Genomic DNA, 18,169 nt, shown 5'->3' on the forward strand with positions numbered 1-18,169 from the left:
GAAGAAAAAAAAGAGAGGGAGGGAGGGAGGGAAAGAAGGAAGACCCACTGACAGTGCCCTGATCCGGGATAATTCTTTCCGCCGTTTCACAGACTAGATTCCTTGGCGTTACAAAAAGGCTGGGTGAGTGGGTGGTCGGATAGGGGAAGGGCAGGTTCCCCTTGTCAGGAAAGCGGGGTTTTCCCAATCATCCAAACGCTTGCTGCGGGGAATTGGGATGTGGGGGAAGGTGGAAGAGACCGCAGACTAGAGGAGTCAAGCGTTGAAACTACAGCCGGCAGCTCGCAAAGCTGTCACATGTAGGCGGAATCTCATACAGAGGGAATAAAACGCGTTTTTTTCTTTCTGTCTGCAGGGCTGAATATCTGAGCATCCTTCCGGGAAACGGGAGATTGTTTTTTTTAAAAAAAAAAAAAAACCGAAGGGAACAAGCGGACAGGCGAAGCGCGCTGCAAGGAACGCTGCGGCTCCCTTTGCTTTCGCCCCGCATGCCTGCTTTTCGCCAGCCCGCTCCCTAAGCGCTGTGCAGCAGCCCTGGAAGGAGCGGGCGGCGGCGCTGATGACCTCACGCGGCAACGCAGCGGAGCGGCCAACGGCGCCGCAGATTGGCTGGCGCGGGCTCAGCGGCACTTCAAAGCGAGAGAGGGAGCTACAATTGTGGTGGAATGGGCGGAACTGATCATTGTATTGCACACCTCTAAAAAAACACTGCCTCTGATTTATCAATATAAAAAAGATCCTCTGAGAGGAGGGCACTTTGTGGGATGGCAACTTCACTTCTAGGGGTGAGTCCGAGGGTGTGTTTTTTTTCCTCTACTGCCCCCCCCTTGCTGTTTTAATTGGGTCCTTTTTATTGGCGATCGCGGAGCAGGGTTAAAGCAGCCCCTCTTGACCGGGGGCTATTGAAGGTTTCATTTTTGCTTTTTTTTCTCTTGACTCCTTGCGAGTTTAGGAGAAAAGAAAGAGGAGAGGGGGAAGGGGAGGGGGAAGAGGGGGGGCCACTCTTTTTTCAACCCCCTTGACAGCGTGCAGAAAAAGGTTTTAAGGGCATTAGCCCTTAACAACCTCCAGAGTTTGGGCTGAGCTATTCCTGTATCCCCGGAGAACTGGCCTCTCTGTTGTCGACGCGGACGGGGAAAAATAGCTGCCCTGCTTGATCTTTTTCTTTCCCTGTGAGATCTTTTAAAAAAATTGCAGCAGCTTGTTGCTGTTGTTGATTCCCCCCCTCTTTTTTAACATTTCTTTGAGCCCGACATTTTCTGCAGGTATGTTGATTGTCTCTGTTTCCTTGAGGTGTGAATATAAAAGTTTGGGGGAAGGGGCGGTAGAACGCTATGAGTGAACGCTGAGACTAAAGGAACGTTTATTTTTTTAAAAAAACAACAACTTTAATCTGCGATTACAGCCAGATTTAATTGCTAGATAAGAATGGCTGCGGATTAAATACACCAAATATTCTAGGTAGCTTCGGGAAAAGAGAGAAGGGAGCATATGCTGTGATAACCCAGCATGTGAATTGGGGATTAGTCGGTACCGAAGCTTTTCAGTTTTCAGATTTTCTTTCCGAGTCTGGGTTTCTAAATGGGACTGAGATTGTTCTCGAGCTCTTTGGCCGGACTCCGGGCTGCGAGCCAATCTCAACCAAAGAAACCAGTGGGCTTTCCTAAAGGACGCTTTTCCGGGGCTTGTGAGCAGAGATCGGGGGAGGGGGTGTCATTTCTTCTCAGGGAATCAAGAGGAGGGGTAAAGGACCGCAAAGGTTCCTCGCCTTAGCCCCCATTTCCCCGTCCGCAGGCGAGGCTACCGGGCGTGGATCTTGCTCTGGGGCGGGTTGCCGCGGGCATCTTTGCCGGCGGAAGATGACAGGCGCTGTCCCGGACTTCTCTCCCCGTTTTCTGCAGGAAGAACCGCGTCTGGGCTCTACTCCACTGGCCATGCTCGCTGCTACCTGCAACAAGATCGGCAGCCCCAGCCCCTCGCCGTCGGTCTTTTCCGACAGTACCTCATCCTTCGGCAAAGGCTTCCATCCGTGGAAACGTTCTTCATCTTCGGGAAGCTGCAACGTGGTGGGCTCCACTCTGAGTGGCGTCGGAGTCTCGGCCTCGACCCGTAACGGTTCTTCAGCTCACGCCGCGGCGGCGGCAGCGGCAGCAGCAGCAGCGGCCGCTCTGGTGTCGGACTCCTTCAGCTGCGCCGGCTCGCCTGGATCCAGCGCCTTCTCACTCACGTCGAGCGGCGCGGCGGCCGGCTCGCCCTTCGCCAACGACTACTCGGTATTCCAGGCGCCCGGACCGTCGGGAGGTGGCGGCGCCGGCGGTGGCGGCGGGGCAGCTCCAGACACAGCCGCCGCTCATCAGCCGGTCTTCATCTCCAAGGTGCACACCTCGGTGGAGGGCCTGCAGGGCATCTACCCGCGCGTGGGCATGGCGCACCCCTATGAATCCTGGTTTAAGCCTTCTCACCCGAGCGACGCGGGCGCCTCCAGCTGGTGGGACGTGGGCGCCGGCTGGCTGGACGTGCAGAACCCCAACGGCGTCCACCCGGCCGCTGCCGCGGCCAGCGGTCTCCAGGCGGGTTCCCTTCACTCGCCACTGGGCGCCTACAACTCGGATTACTCTGGCTTGGCGGGCCACTCGGCCTTCAGCAGCAGCGCCGCCTCCTCGCATCTCCTCAGCCCAGCCGGGCAGCATCTCATGGACGGATTTAAACCGGTTCTGCCGGGTTCCTACCCGGACGCAGCCCCCTCACCCCTGACGTCCGGAGCCGGGGCCTCCATGCTGGGCGCCGGACCCTCCGCACCACTAGGCGGCTCCCCGCGCTCGTCCGCCCGGCGTTACTCGGGCCGTGCCACTTGTGACTGCCCCAACTGCCAGGAGGCGGAGCGGTTGGGCCCGGCCGGTGCCAGCCTGAGGCGCAAAGGCTTGCACAGCTGCCACATCCCCGGCTGCGGCAAGGTCTATGGCAAGACGTCCCACCTCAAGGCGCACCTGCGCTGGCACACGGGCGAGCGGCCCTTCGTCTGCAACTGGCTCTTCTGCGGCAAGCGCTTCACGCGCTCGGACGAGCTGCAGCGCCACCTGCGCACGCACACGGGCGAGAAGCGCTTCGCCTGCCCGGTGTGCAACAAGCGCTTCATGCGCAGCGACCACCTCAGCAAGCACGTCAAGACTCACAGCGGCGGCGGCGCCGGCGGCGGGAGCAGTAGTGGCGGCGGCTCGGGGGGCGGCAAGAAGGGCAGCGACACCGACAGCGAGCACAGCGCCCCCGGCAGCCCTCCTTGCCACTCGCCGGAGCTGCTCCAGACCCCCGAGCCGGGCCACCGGAACGGCCTGGAGTGAAATCCGCCCTGAGCGCGCCGGCGGAGGCCAGGCGGGAGGAGGATCTGGCTTTGCTCTTCCCGGCTCTCTCCTCTCTCCTCCCCCTCTTCGTTCTCTGTCTCTCCTTCTCCCCTTCTTGTTCGGATCCACCAAGCTTTCAGCCCTCCCATTTCGTAGCCTCCCGCCCGCTGGGCCAAAGAGTATCTGGACGTCGAAGTAACGCATTCCAGCCAACGCGGACTCGCAGCCAGATCCCTGCCCAGAAAAGGGCCTTCGGTTGCTGAGCAGCTGCTTCAGAGAGACCCGCGCAGGAGGGGAAGAGGTTTGGGGCGCTCCAAGCAGTGGGAGGGCGCGGGGATCGGGCTCTCGGCAAGGACCAGAGCTTCTCTCAGAAGGAGAGGTGGCTGTCCGGGGGAGTAGTGAATGGGACAGGGGGTAAAAGCCCAAGACCTCCCGCTGAAAGCACTTTGAATATTGTGAGATGCTTTTTATTAATATTATTATTATTTCAAAGAATTGCTCCAAACGTTAAATTTCTATTCAGTTTTGCTCCGAAACTCTCTTTCTCTGGAATATTGCAACTAATAGGATTACTCTGGAGGACGTGGGTGAAGCCTAAAAAGTGTGCGTGTGTGGAAGCGAGAGTGTGAATGTAGGCGTGATCGCCTAGCGCCCCATTTGCAATTCAGTTCTGTCAAAGAGGATCCCGCCTTGGTAGATATTACAAAATAAACTGGGTTAGGCTTTTCTTTCGGATGTCTTTTCTGTCTAGCACTTCCAAGTATTCTGTGCTTCAGCGAGTGGCTCAAAATAACTAAGATTCTGATCTTAGTTGGGGGTTACATTTTATTTCGGCTGAAAAAAAGTTCTAACAAGAACAGACCAGGAACTTTCAAGTAAATGGATGCTTAACATACCATTGACTTGAAGGGGGGAAATCAGATTTAGCAACCGTTAAAGAAAAATCCCCTTGTTTTAACCAATTCGGCATGCAGCCATAGAGCCTTCACTCAGAAATTAGCGAGGCTGGGTTTCATAGACTTAAGTCCAAAATTGTTTTCATGGATGATTTTTTTTAAAAATACCCTTCAATCCCATTTACTCTGAATTAAGGCAAACTGAATTAAAGTTCCAAAGTTCTTTCTTAGTAACTCTAGGATTGCATAGTAAATTGCCTTAAAATATTATCTTTTGCATGCTTTCCTGGGGATAAATTCTATTCAGTATAATAAAGATATTTATTTTTGGCTAATATTCATAAAGCTGGGCTGCACCCATTCTGATCAGTTATGGTAATTTATACCTCTATATGTCCAACTAGTTTTAAAAATTTTGAATTGGGCCATTAATTCGATTTTCTGCTGTAATTAAGCATTGCTTAATTCATGGTAAAAATTGACTGCAAAATACTTCCTGAAAAAAGTGTAATCAATTGGTGCAGTTCAACCACTTTAATTATATAAGCTTTATAATTGTTGAAAGTTATGACCCAGTTACAGTCAGTCCCATTGATTTCAATGAGATGTTAAAAACCATTTCTAATATTTTCTTTCTCAGTGAGATCAGTAAAACTCAAAGTAGTTATTTGACTGGCTAATATCCATCAGTTAAATATAAAGCACTTCCAATCTCCCCTATTATTCTTTTAGAAGTTAGAGGAAAATAATGTAATTAAACTACTTCAGTCTAGATAAGTTTCTTTCCCATTTTTAAAAGAAAGTACCAACACCTCTGCTTAATTTCCAGAGCTCAGCATCTCATTTGATGCTTTGAAAACACCAAGGATATAATTTATTTTAATTCATAGCATATTTTTTTTGTGACAGTAAGAAATATGAAACCAACCTGGCTTTTCTGCAAGTCTATAGTTTGCTTTAAAAATGCAGCCAACCAAACAAAAACACAAGGGGATAAAGACAAATATTAGTAAAATAGTTCTAAACCTAATGACTTGTACAACAGAAATCGTTGTAAAATAGTTAACAATTTAATATAATTCCACCACTGTATTGGTGTGAGGCGCAGTTGTCCAGGGGACGATTTTGTATAGTATTTTTCTTGTATATTACTTCAAGTAAATATTTGAAAATATATCAAAGTACACTTGAGCTTTCTTTTTAAAAAAACATTTTCCTTTTTTGTCATAAAATATTAAATCATTATTGTTGCAGTCTTAATAAACTGCAGTTTTTTAAAAAAAATATGTCCTTTGAAGTGCACAGCAAATTGCACTTCAGAATATACTTTTGCTTGAATATTAATTTAGTTAGGCATAAGACTGTAATTAAACAAAAAAGATTGGATAAATGTTGAATGCCATTTCATTTAATGGAGCATGTACTTTTTTGCATTTTCTGACAGTTCAGGTATAGTTTAAGTGAGAATTCTCCTATATTTCACACAGTGGGCTCATCTAGACCCATATATTAAATAAACTGTCCAAATGATGCAGACAAACAGTGGCCTGTGCTTTTCCTGAAAATAAATATGGTGAATGTTAATAACACACTCCTGATGTTACCTAAACAACACAATCCTATGCATGTTTTCTTAGGAACCCTACTGTCTTCAGTAGGTCTTATTCCTAAATATATGGATAAGATTGTTGTCTGCAAGTTTGCAAACTCTGCAAACAAATTGTCTCATTGTAATGTTGAAATAAGTTTGGATATTTCACATTGAAATGAAAAGAATGAAAGAAACAAAGGAAGAAAGAAAAAGCCTTTCTCTGGATACTTTAAAATTGCATTTTAAATGCATGAAATGTAATTGACTTTTATCTGTAAGATTTTAAATGGAATTAATAAACAGCACATAAAATATTTGTTGTTAGGGTTAGTTAATTTCTTTCTCAGGATAATAATGGGGCATCTTCAAGACATTGCAATTTGTTTTTCCTGGACTGGGATCCCTTTTGAAAATAACATATTAGACTCTGCATCCTCGCAGCCTTCCTGGGAAAGTCTTTTTAAAAGTAATAGGTAAATGTATGCTCAGGAAAGAACCTCTATTAAACACAGCTGGGTTTGGTTTGAGATCAGAAGCTTTAGAAACTAATGTAACACACATACCCCCCCCCCCCCATTTCTGTTGCTTGTGATAGCAAACACTTTCGCATTCAAATATTAGTTTGTTAATGATTCTCAGGAGATCAACCAGAACAGTTAAATTTTGGGAATATTATTCAGTGATTGGCTTGCTGTGTGCATGGAGTGCTCATTTTTATTATTTTACAAGTAGCCTGACTTACAGCGCGTTTCTTCTTACAGACAATGAGTGAATAAGATACAAAACTGGTATTATCCCATGACGATTGAACAACTATTAAGTACGTTGACCCTTGTTATTGATCCTTAATGCCAGTAGGATAAGAACAAACACATTCCTGGAAACTACTTTTGGAATCAAGCATTTTAAGAGCAGGGAGTTGAGGGCGGGAGGGTGTAGCTTGAGGTTGAAAAGAACCAAGCTAACTATTGAGTAGGACTAGATCCAAGCCTGAAGTTTGAAAGTTGTTGATTATTCTGATCCCTGGCAGTTGGTCAGCCTAAAAGGGGAAATCCTGTTTGGTTTTAATGTAAAGATCACAGAACTGGCAGTGGGTGGATTTTTTTTTAGAAGGTGCTGTCCGAATCCCGTCGCCACTTCCTCCAGAAGCGAACAGATACCTGGAAAAAAAATGCAAATTTGAGCTTGGGGGAATTCTGGCGCCAGATTGTTCTCTTTAATTTCATTCATCTCCGGGGTACAATTCGGAGAGCTGGCACTTCGCGGTTTGGACAGTGATTTCGGGTGGCACCTCCCTTTCCAACAGGGAGACAAAAGTGAAAGTTAGACTAGGCTGCATATAATAATGGGAAAAGTAACTAGCAAAATGAGAGCCCTAGTTTTGTCGGGAGCTGAGAGTTGCGAAATAGCCACAACTGTAAAAAATGTATCTGCTGTATAGCTGCCGTTGTTTTTCTATCCCGGATTTTGAGGTGTTTGCAAGGCACGCTTTACAATTCTTCCCCAGACTCCATCTCCTCCAAGCAAAGAAAAAGGCCGCCGGCACCAGGGGCGCACTGATGCTACCTCTCCCCTCCCTGGCCACCTTTTCGCTTTGGCAAAGGCTGGAGCGCAAAGAGTGGAAAGGAGAGAGTTGAAGTTGGAGGTCCGGCAGGTGAGACAGCGTCTATCTCTCCTTTTTCCCCATTCCTGCCTGGCAAGGTGGGCTTCGAGGCTGGGGGCGGGGATGAGTTTGGCTGCCCCACAGGAGGGCCCTGGGGTAATTCCAGGCTCCCGCCCCAGCTGAAAACTGGAGATGCTTTTGGTTTGGTGCCCTGAGTATGCGTGGCCTATTCTGCGCTACTGAGTGGGAACTGCGGAAGTGAGGGAGGTCTCGACCTTAGTGCAAAAGGGTGGGGGGGGGGAGGCCGCTTTTTGCAGGCTCGCGGATGCTTTCAGCTGAAATCTCTCCCAGCTAGATAAAACTCAGCCGGGTTGTGGGAGGGAGGCAGCGGGCGGGCAGGGAGGCGGAGGCAATCCGCCTTAACTATTTGCTCTTTGACTTTGTAAATAGATCTTCTACAAAGCTGCCTTTGGGTGTCCTGCCCCAAGTTTAAGTCAATGAGGAAGTGGGGCGGGGGCAGAACCAATACTTGGAATTAATATCTTGGGATCGCGCCAGCTCTCTCTCTACTTAGGTGTTTCCAGCTGGAGCAGGACTAGCCAAACTGGATTTATTTGGATCCAATGGGGGGAAAAAGAGAGGGAAGAGACTCGCACCCAGTATTCCCTGTTCCTTTGCTCAATTACATAACGTTATAGAACCTGCGTTTGACGCCTTCTACCAAGACCATGCCTAACCCCCTCGCTTAAAGTGGTAGGATGTGACCCACTCACTATGGTGTAGCTAAGCATTGCTGCAGTCCGAATATGCAGTCTTACGTGGCCAAGTTTTAAAAGAAGGATCCTAAATCCTTTTTTAAAGGTGAGCTCCATTGAATTCTGTCCAAAGAAGGCTGTATTAGAATCGCAGCCTTGTAAACACATGTAGCTACCTTCAACTCGAAGTAAACTCATTTAGGATCGGGCTCTAACTGAACTGACATCTAATTCGGAGCCTTGGAAGGGATAAAAATAATATATTGTATGCGAAGATGCCTCTCTGAAAGAGAAGATAAGAAGGCTTAAATTAAGGCATGGAATCATTAACTACGTGTCTTTCTGCCACGATTCGGGAACACGTGCAGGGATGTGTGGTGGTTTAAGATTCTTCTTACTCTTGGTTGGGGGCAGTCTCGTTTCTGAGCCTCTGAGGTTTAAAGGCAAACTTTAGTACTAGCCAGCTTTTCTTGCTACGTGCATCTCCTTTGGAAAGGTGCCTTGTTCGCCTTGTGAGCTGAGAAAGAGTTGCACAACTTTCCAAGAAATCATTTACTTGCTTCATCTTTAGACCTAATACGCGATAGGTGCTGGGGTCACACAGTAGGCCGGGCCAGACTAGGAGGCTAAGATAAAACAGGGCTGGGCCGTTTGTGTTGTGGGAACCCAGGCAGCCACTATCGAGGTCTACATGCACATGTACAAGCCATACCGTGGAACTATAAAACGACTCCTTCGGCTAGTGCCTATTTCTGCAGACACAGCATTATGATTTGTGAATCCTGGTTTAAGGTTAAACGTGTTTTGTAACCTCAGCTGCAGGGTCAATCACGGGCAGAGTTCAAATCCCTGCTCAGTTTGGAAAGGCAGGCGGAGATTGGGGCCAATCACTATTCCTCAATCAACCAACTTCAAAGGCTTGTCGAAGGATAAAGTGGTAGGAAAAGGGCGAGATGATGGTTTAAATTTACACAGAGTTATAATAAAGATTTGAAGCTGGACAGAAAGTTCCTTCCATAGGTGTCAGGAAAAGCAAGAATTTGAGGCTAATTTATTTGTGTATTAATATGGATTCTAAATTGGGCGCTGGCACTTATATCGATCTGGAAGAAAGATGCGTTTCCAGAGCCACTGAACGAAATCTTAAAATAGTTTACCTCTCCCTTGGTTGTGTCGCGATTCTAACTATCCTGGGGTTTTGTTTTCGAAGAATTGATTTTTTTTTTCCTTGAAGGAGCTTCTTCCGAACCTCTGTTTATTTCGTTGGAAATAAACAGAGCACCAGGAATTCAGTGGCATGTCCAATCTGGGTCGCTGGGCTACCGTCCCAAATACCCCTTGCAGCGATTCTCTTGAGGAAATCGCCGGACCGACTTCCGGGCACTATTATCTCTATTAGAGTTTTTAACGATTGCAACTTTTGAAGTGCCTGAGGGAAGAGGGTAGAAATCTCCCCACCCATAAGATTTACTGTGACTGGCTGGTTAGAAAATTCAACTAGCACCCTGTAAGACATTTATACTCGCAAAATTTCAATTCGGAGATAACACAGAAATTCCTATCGGAATCTGCGAGGGTAAAATGGCTTAAGTTTCAATTAAATTCAAGGAAAAACAAAAACTCGCGGGACTCGGGTCAGTCGGGCAGTCCCCAAAACACGCGGGGATCTGCATCTGTGTGTCGCTTTACTCCTTCCTGCAACAAAGCTTGAGGCGGTGCCTTAAATTCCTTGCCAAGCAACTGCAGTCCTGGGGCTGGGATGGAAGCGTCGTTTCCTTTAAAATCCCTCCCTCCCCCCGATTTCGCTTCTGCCCATCTAGAGCAATTACCTATCCCGGGTTAAGAGGCCATCCTAATTCTTCATGGCCTGAGAAGGGAATGAAGGGGCCTCCTGTCCAGGTGACTGTACCTTCCGTCGCTCTGAACTTCAATGGGGAATAATGTCTCGAAAGAACCAGAGGACGTTGCTTGAGTTCCGGCTGGGAAAGCCCATGTCCGGAGGCAACTTTACGCGAGAAGTACGGAGGCAGTTTTGGGAGAAAGTATTCGAAGGCGACCTCCATTGAACAGGGCATTCGATACTAGCACTCCTGCCGGCGTTTTCTAGTGTTTTGTGTGATCACCGGTCTTGAAATAATTATCTCTCCACTCGGCTTCGCTTTTTGGTCCTCTATCCGTGAGCTTCGTGTTTTGGAGACTTGGCTCGCCTTTGGTGCGCGTGATTGCGAAGGAGCCTTTAGGAATCAAGAAGGCATCTTTACGCCTTACAGTCGGCGGGGTGGACGGGGTGGAGAGAAAGGGGGTCACTGCGCGAAGGTTTCCAAAGTCGACTTCGGTGCTCACACGGATCTGGCAGCCTGCTAGGTGCTGAAGCTCCAGACACCACAGCCAAGCGCGCCGACTTCGGGAGTGGAGAAACAGCGCCACCTGCCGACTGAATCGAAGCTGTTACGGGCGCTGGCCAAAAGACGGAGGTGCCGCGAGGCCCGCAATCGTGAGCGAGCTTTTTAAGTTGGCCAAAACTTTCTGCCAATTTTGTTAGACGCAGGGTCGATGCAGAAAATGTTGTTTTTGTTGTTGTTGTTGTTTAAATAAAAACATACATTAAGGAAATTAAAAGTGGAAAAGATTGAGGCAGAGGGATTAAAATGTTAACGCATGTATATAGCACTGTATTTTTCTTGCCCTCGCTGATCTCGCGGTTGGCGCTTTATTTTTTCCTTTTGTTGCGCCCACCTCGGTTTCTGTCAGCCCAAGTGCTACTAAGCGGTTCAGAGGAAGCAGGCTACGTTTCCTCAGATTTGTTTCGCTGCTCCTTGGCTCAAACCTGCTTAGCTGCGAACTTTTAGCGGGACCCAGCCTTTCTTCCAGCTACATCAGATCTCACCGGAACAGAGCGGAGAAGAAATATTTTTTTCAAAATCGATGGTTAAAGCAAAGGAACCAACAGAACTAAAGGAAACGCCGGGCGGAATGAGATCATCTTCCGTGTTTTAAAAGGTTAACCCCCAGAATTAAAGCAACTGAAATGGAGGGATTTAGTCTCCTCCGTGCCGAGGCACCTGCTTTAATTTCTTTACAAAGGAAATCTAATATAAACAAGCAAATGTTTCTGTAGCATGTACAAGGACTTAAAGTGCGTAAGTGCTCCTACAAAAAAAAATCATGGCTTGCTAGATGTTCGGACAGGGAGCTTCATGATATATATTAGAAATTATGCTATACTTCCTGGTGGCAGTAGAAAAACTAGGTCTAGCTAGAATGGCTAAAGTTGGTGTAGAGATGAATCTAACCTTTATAGACATTAGATAATCCATACCTTTGCCATTTTCAAGAGATGCATGCTGTTCCAACCTGACTCAAACCTCAGTAACAGAAGTAAAACACACACACACACACACACAATTCTGCGTATGTATTCTGTGACATGGAACATCATCTACACACAAGTGAAATTAATTTGCTTTGGTTCAATTTTTGTTGGTCCTTTTGCCCATACATTCACACACTGTCTATTCTTCTCAGCAGCAGTATTGGACAAGATAATCAACTGGATCTCTGGAAACCTGCTTCAAGTTCAACTTTAGCTCTGGAAGTTCACTGGCTGACTCTGGGCATTCCATTAAATTTCTTGTCATAGCCAGGATTGGCACTGGATTAATGCCAGAGTAAAAACAAGTAGAAAAGGATGGTCTCTACTGTCTCCAGGACATCAACTATGTTTTCTGAGAAGACCCCTACCAACAACCAGTTTGCGATACCTTCCCTGAAATAATATTACTCCTATTTCAGGACACATATTTTAGTGCAACTCTCAAGCTAGAATCACTCCAATGGATTACAATTCCTTTTATCCACAACTTGCGATCTCAGTAAATGTCATTTTCCCTCACTCCCCCATAATGAGAAGGGTAATTTGACCCTGGCACACTGGATCAAATATATAGGAATATATAAAGTGTCCTTGAACATTTTACATACAAAGCATATTGTAGAATTCACTGAGCCAAACAAAATTGAACCAAAACAAATTAATTTCGCTTGTGTAGATGATGTGCCATGTAATTGAATACATAGCCAGAATTGTTTTTTGGAGCCTCTGTTACTGAGATTTGAGTCAGGTTGGACCAGCATACATCTCTTAAAAATGGCAAAGGTATGATTATCTTGCGTCTACTCTACAGGTTAGATTCATCTCTATACCAACTCTTTCTCACCCAAGACTTACCATTCAATCGCATCAGAAATCTTGGCCTCAAAACAGTGCAGATTAATGTCAGCAACCTGTCTGATTTAATTTCCATCCGTAACATGAGAAGAATGCCTAGATATCAGATTCACTTCAACTGATTGTCTGGTGTTTCAATAGCACTAAGAAAATATGCTTAAACCTGCCAGGATGCAAAGTAGATTTCTGCCAAATGAAAGTTTGGGTGCTTTTAAATGCATGCCTAAAGTTTTGTGGATAGCCATTTCTGCAAATTATATGTTATAATATAGTCAGCAGGTTTCCTGATTCCTTCAGTACTTTTTGAAACTTCAAATATAATTGCCTACACAGAAATGAAAGTTTTGGTACTTCAATGATTTGAGAATGAAAAATTAGAAATCTAATGATCTAGAAATGTTATCCACAGTATCAATTCAGTATGGACAAAAAGGGAAGATATTCCTGTTGTAATGTTTTCATGAAGGTTTTTAAAATTATCCTTTTTTTACAGGTGTCTTATATTACACAGTATTGCTTTAAAATAAAGTTGTGTACTTCCAGTTGCCCCTTCAATACAACATCTGGCAGAAATGTCTGTATCAATCTTCAAAAATATTGAGTTCAAACTTCTATTTTTTTAAAAATGCCAAGGCATGCTGAAAAATGAGGAACCCACTTACTCGACTATTAAAATCTATCTGTATTTCTAACAGCATTGCAGACTTTTGTTTTTTTTTTTAAACTAAATTTCCTTTGAACTATCAATGTTCACAAGTGAGGTTTTGGATATTGAATATTAGAATGTAAAAAGAATCTGCTAATGAATGCTTAAGTACAAAATCTCAGAGGTATTTTTATGATTAGGATGACACTTACAATTTTTGTACAAAACAGGTTTGATCTAAAAATGCCCAGGCTATTGGATTAATATGGGCGGTATCATATTGTACACAAAAATTCTAGTGTGTGAATAGATATTGGCACATCTGCTTTTGTGATTAGACAATGCCCTGCTTGTATAATGAAGATCTCTAATATGATCCTTAAGGACTTCTGTTGCTATATGTGTTTCTTTTATGGTACTTGCCAGACTCTCTGGTCCCTTAATTTTCTTTAAAATATTTTTGATGAAAAACTTTAGAAAAAGAAACAGGGGAGTCTGGGATACTGCACAGAGAGGCATGAAACTGCAATACCATTGTTTCCAATAATTTTTGAGCAGAAAAATGGTGAGTGTCTGCAGTTCAAGGTTTGGGTCTGAAACATGCCCAGATGTCTAGAAAGTGAAAAGAAATTGGAATTGTGTAGAGAAATCTGATAGACTTAAAGAGACATTGTTCGCAAAAAAAGGAAGGTGGGCTATAAAGCAGGTATTTTGAATATTGTAAAAATGTAATGTGATTGCTCTTCACTTGTGTAATTTCACTTGCATCTTTTGATGTGCATGGGGGAACTTTGAATAAATAGATTTCTGACCACCAATCTTGCATTCTGCCAAGTGGGTTTTTTGTTCTTCCTGGGAGAGACTATTTCATCACTCAGCATCTCTTACATGACTTACAAGCAGCTTCTTGACCAATCACTTTATCCTTTGTTTTGTTAGATTTCTGCCTGCAATGTTTTGTGACTGGCTATGCCACTGTGGCTGTCATTTTGTGAGAGCAGCAATGACACACCCTTAACATTCAAAATATACTCAAGAATTCAGAAGGATACAGCAGAATACTTACATAGCTATATGAGCACAACACTTCCTGGTCTGAGCAGGCAGTCAGCAAAAATGCGTAGATCAGAAGCTGCTCTTGCAATAGTGTTTTTTAAACATGCACTTGGTTTTCTAAAACTTTCAGAAAATCTCACCTGCTAAAATTTGGATGCCCATTAGGTGGCAGGCAAAAAAAATATAAACATAAATTTTGCCATCTAGATTTTTTGCAACATAGATTCTGATAGCTATATATTTGGGGCATTAGTTGAAACTTCGGAAATCAGCAAATGGATTGCCTTTATTTTTGAAGCAAGGTTCCTTCAATCAAATTTGCTCCAATGTTTATCATAGGTTTTTTGTGTGTGTGGTGGGGTAAATTGCCAAAAATTTCTGGTGAGATCTAAATAGTCAGTTATCATGTAAAATACAAAGGGATGTTTTAGTTAAAATCTTTTAATATCAATGTGTGAGTGGATAGAGGGGGAAGGAGCTGCAGAAGTTGCCAATCTTGGCACTACTGTAAAACAGATCAGTCTGAAACTAAGGTTGTCTCTGGACTGCTTTTGGTGCTCCTCTCCTATATCCCAACCAGTTGTAATATGTTTAATAAAGTATATTTTTAAAAAAACCAATGTGAAGAGTCAGTGAAGAAAGTCAATCACTTGTAACATAGATAGATGTATGCTCCTGTCGCTTTCTTTCTGACTGCTGCACAAAACTGGCACAGGTAGAGAGAAGGCCTTCTCAACAAGACCAGTTGGGTAACCTTGCATTATACTGCAAATCCAGCAATACAGTGACAGCCTCTGCACCTGCCCCAAGCATATGTTCAAAAATTACTCGAAGTCTCCTTTAAGATGAACTTAGCTAGTGATGATCTCAAACACACATCCCTGGGTGTTTTGCAACAGCATGGAAATGTGCAGTGGTGAAAACAGTCCTATTCAACTCTTTAGGGAGCAAAATGCAGAATGGTGTTCTCTGATCACACCCACTGTTGTCATCTGACTTCATTTCCAATGTCAAAGGTGGTAAAGTGTAACAGATTTTACACACTTTGAGGCTACTACTTGATGGTTTCCAAATAAGGGGAAACATTATTCTGATGTGGTATTATGACGTTGGTAAACTATGGATGACTTGCAGCTGTTTAACACTGGTGATGGGTGGAGGTTGTTGCTGTTATCCAGGTTAATTTAACTGCTGCTGACATTGTCAATGGAAACCTAGAATAAAGGAGAGACCGCAATGGTTTGAAATGGTAGAACTACAAATTGGGGCTGAAGGTTTTTGAATATGAGATTTAAACCAGAACCAAAGTGGGCTACTTCTGCTTTGCTTCCAGCTTCTAAAATATCTATTGAAATTATTATTTTTTTGTCTAGATTTAGGCTTAATCCAAATCTGATGCATACTCAATTCTTTAATTAGCTATATATTTTTCTTCTTTTTTTAAAAGCCTTTTCACGAGTGTTGCCTACATTATTTCTTACAATACACCTCTGAATATATCCCAGTTCTTGCCTTGATGATACATTTAAATACTTTGCACACACAACATTCAACAACACTTGAAAAGGCTAGCATATATGGCTACTTTTTCTTCTTTTTTGTCTTTCTTTTAAGTTGCCAGCATGGCTATGCCCAAAATATTTTGTGAATATATCAAGAGGAGGATGCTTTGATGTTTTAGCATTTCTTCCTAATTCCTTTTTAAAGTGAGGCAGAATAATAAGTTTATTTAACAGTTCCTGATCATTTAAAGCCAGTACACTTTGTTACACCATAGTATCCATTCAAGTATTATATGCCATCACTAACTCTAAAAGTTGATCAGAAGATTTAAGTTGATGAGGAAAGCTGATATAGTCATACAATCAATACATTTACTTTTATATGTTTTATTTGTTAAAGAAAATAGATATGTCCACCAAACTCACTTTCAGTAACTCAGGTTGGATTACAAAGATAAAAAGCCAGTATAAAAAGAATAAAAATCAACACACACACACCCAATGCATCCTCCTGCTGATAAACAGTCAAAGGAGTCATGTTAATTGGCTCCATCCCACTCTAAGGTCTCTAGGCCTGTTGGCAAAACCAGATCTAAAGCATCTTGCAAAACAGTATCAAAATGGGGGCTAAGATGATGTCTCACAGGAAGGGAACTACCTGGGGTGGTCTTCAAAAATTTCAGCAATGGTTCTTTGTGTAGTTGCTGGTTGGGTGTAACCATGGTAGGCGTGACCTAGTCGGCCTCCTGCACCATGACCAGGGGGGGGGGGCATTTTTGTCTTCCCCAGGCTCCAAAGACTTTCCTAGAGCTTCTGGAAGGGCAAAAACTGCTTCCCCCAGGCTCTGGAGGCCCTCTAGAGGCCAGAAACAGAACTTCCAGCAAGCCTACTCCCCCCACCTCCCCGAGCCTCTACGGAGGCCCTACACTTACCTCACATCCAAAACAGGCCGTGTGGGGACTCCTGGGAGTGGTAGGGTGGGCATAGCCAGCAGGGGTGGGATTTGGAGGTTTTCCGAACCAGCCATAATGTTAGCTATGGGTTCCCCTGAACCTAGGTAAACCCATAGCAGCCCACCCCTGGAAGCATCATAGAGAAGGCCCTTCTTTTTCGACCTACTAAATGGACCTTCTCAGAAGAGGGTACCTGTAGCATCCCCTGCCTTCCCACTTTAGTGAATTGAGCAGCTGTGACCAGGAAAAGATAGCCCTTCAAATAATCTGGTCCCAAGGTCTGCAGAATTTTGAAGGTGACACTTTGAATTGCACCCAGAAGCAAATCAACAGCCAATGTAGCTCCTGCAGGAGAGACGATACATGCTACACCTAGGCCTGCACAGAACCATTCAAGCCACATTTTGATCCAATTGAAGATTCTGGATGCTTTTCAACAGCAGCCCCATGAAGAATGTGTTGAAGTATTCAAGACGTTCAGAAATTAGGATGTGAGTGACTGCGAGTAGGGATTGTTGGTCCAGGAAAGGGCATAACTGGTGCACAACCTGCAGCTGTGCAAAGGCACTCCTGGCCATAACTCTACCTTCTCCTTCAACAGGAGTTGTGACTCCAGAGAACCCCCATATTATATACTAGGGCTGTTTGGATTAGTGTCATCCTATCCAAGACCAGAGATGGCAGTTCTCCATGGACCAAGAATCCCCAACTCAGAGCTGTTCTATTTTGCCAGGGTTCAGTTTCAGCCTGTTGCTACCCAGCCTGTCCTTAGCAGCTTCCAAACATTGTGAGAGGGAAGTCATGGCATCAGGAACTCCACTGCCAGCTTTGCAGTGAGGATCAGGAACCTGGGTAAGGAAGCTGCTGCATAGCGGGGAGGCTGGTACAGTAGCAGCAATCTCAGCTGTTCCTTTGAGTCCAACCTAAGAAAAAGAGTCTCATAATTGGGCACTTGTGGAGACATGTCCTTGGAGACAGTGAGAGATTAAAGGATAACTTTCGGTCTCTCAACAGTGAACTGTAGGCACAATACTAAACACATTTGTGTTTTAAGAAAAAGATGTGGCGAGGTGAGTAATGCTACTTTTTCTGTGCCAGCTTGGTTCTTTGTAGCCTGCTTATTTCTGAGATGTTGTATCTCTGATGCCAGCAGAGTCTGTTCCCTCTGATAGCTAGCTATCACAAAATGTTTCTAGCAAGCTACCATTCTGACATAACTGAGTTCTATCAGTGATGGTAGGGATATTTTAAGGAATGGACAAGCTTGCTAACCAATGATAATAACCTTTCTGACATTCCAGATGCCTATCACAATAAAGACGAATCAGTTGACATTCTTTAGTCTTAATTTAAGTCTGCCATCCCTGGAAAATAAATAGAAGAATTGGTTTAAGTGGTTTTAAAATTATTTTTATATTAAAGGTATGGTAGAACACTTTCTGTTCAACACAATTAGACTACTGTTTGGAAGCCAGGGTGCTGTTTTTCATTCATCCTTGCTATGTCTGCCTTGAAGGATTTGTGGGGTGACTTAAATTGTCAACTGTCCCATTGGAATATGTAGGAAAAAAAGTCTCCTGGGACATTATTTTACCAAGAAT

General features: G+C 44.4%; 1 protein-coding gene across 1 annotated transcript; it reads left to right on the forward strand.

Annotated features, from left to right (window-relative positions):
* Positions 1-559: 559 nt before the first annotated feature.
* On the forward strand, positions 560-3,338 carry SP8 (Sp8 transcription factor; the record flags this gene model as incomplete). Its single annotated transcript, XM_081933839.1, is given in 4 exon segments — positions 560-587; positions 590-754; positions 757-785; positions 1,902-3,338. Coding segments are annotated over 4 exon segments (1,659 nt in total).
* Positions 3,339-18,169: the final 14,831 nt, after the last annotated feature.

This window comes from Natrix helvetica (genome assembly GCF_964273705.1).
Source record: "Natrix helvetica genome assembly, chromosome: Z".
In the NCBI taxonomy this organism is placed as follows: domain Eukaryota; kingdom Metazoa; phylum Chordata; class Lepidosauria; order Squamata; family Natricidae; genus Natrix; species Natrix helvetica.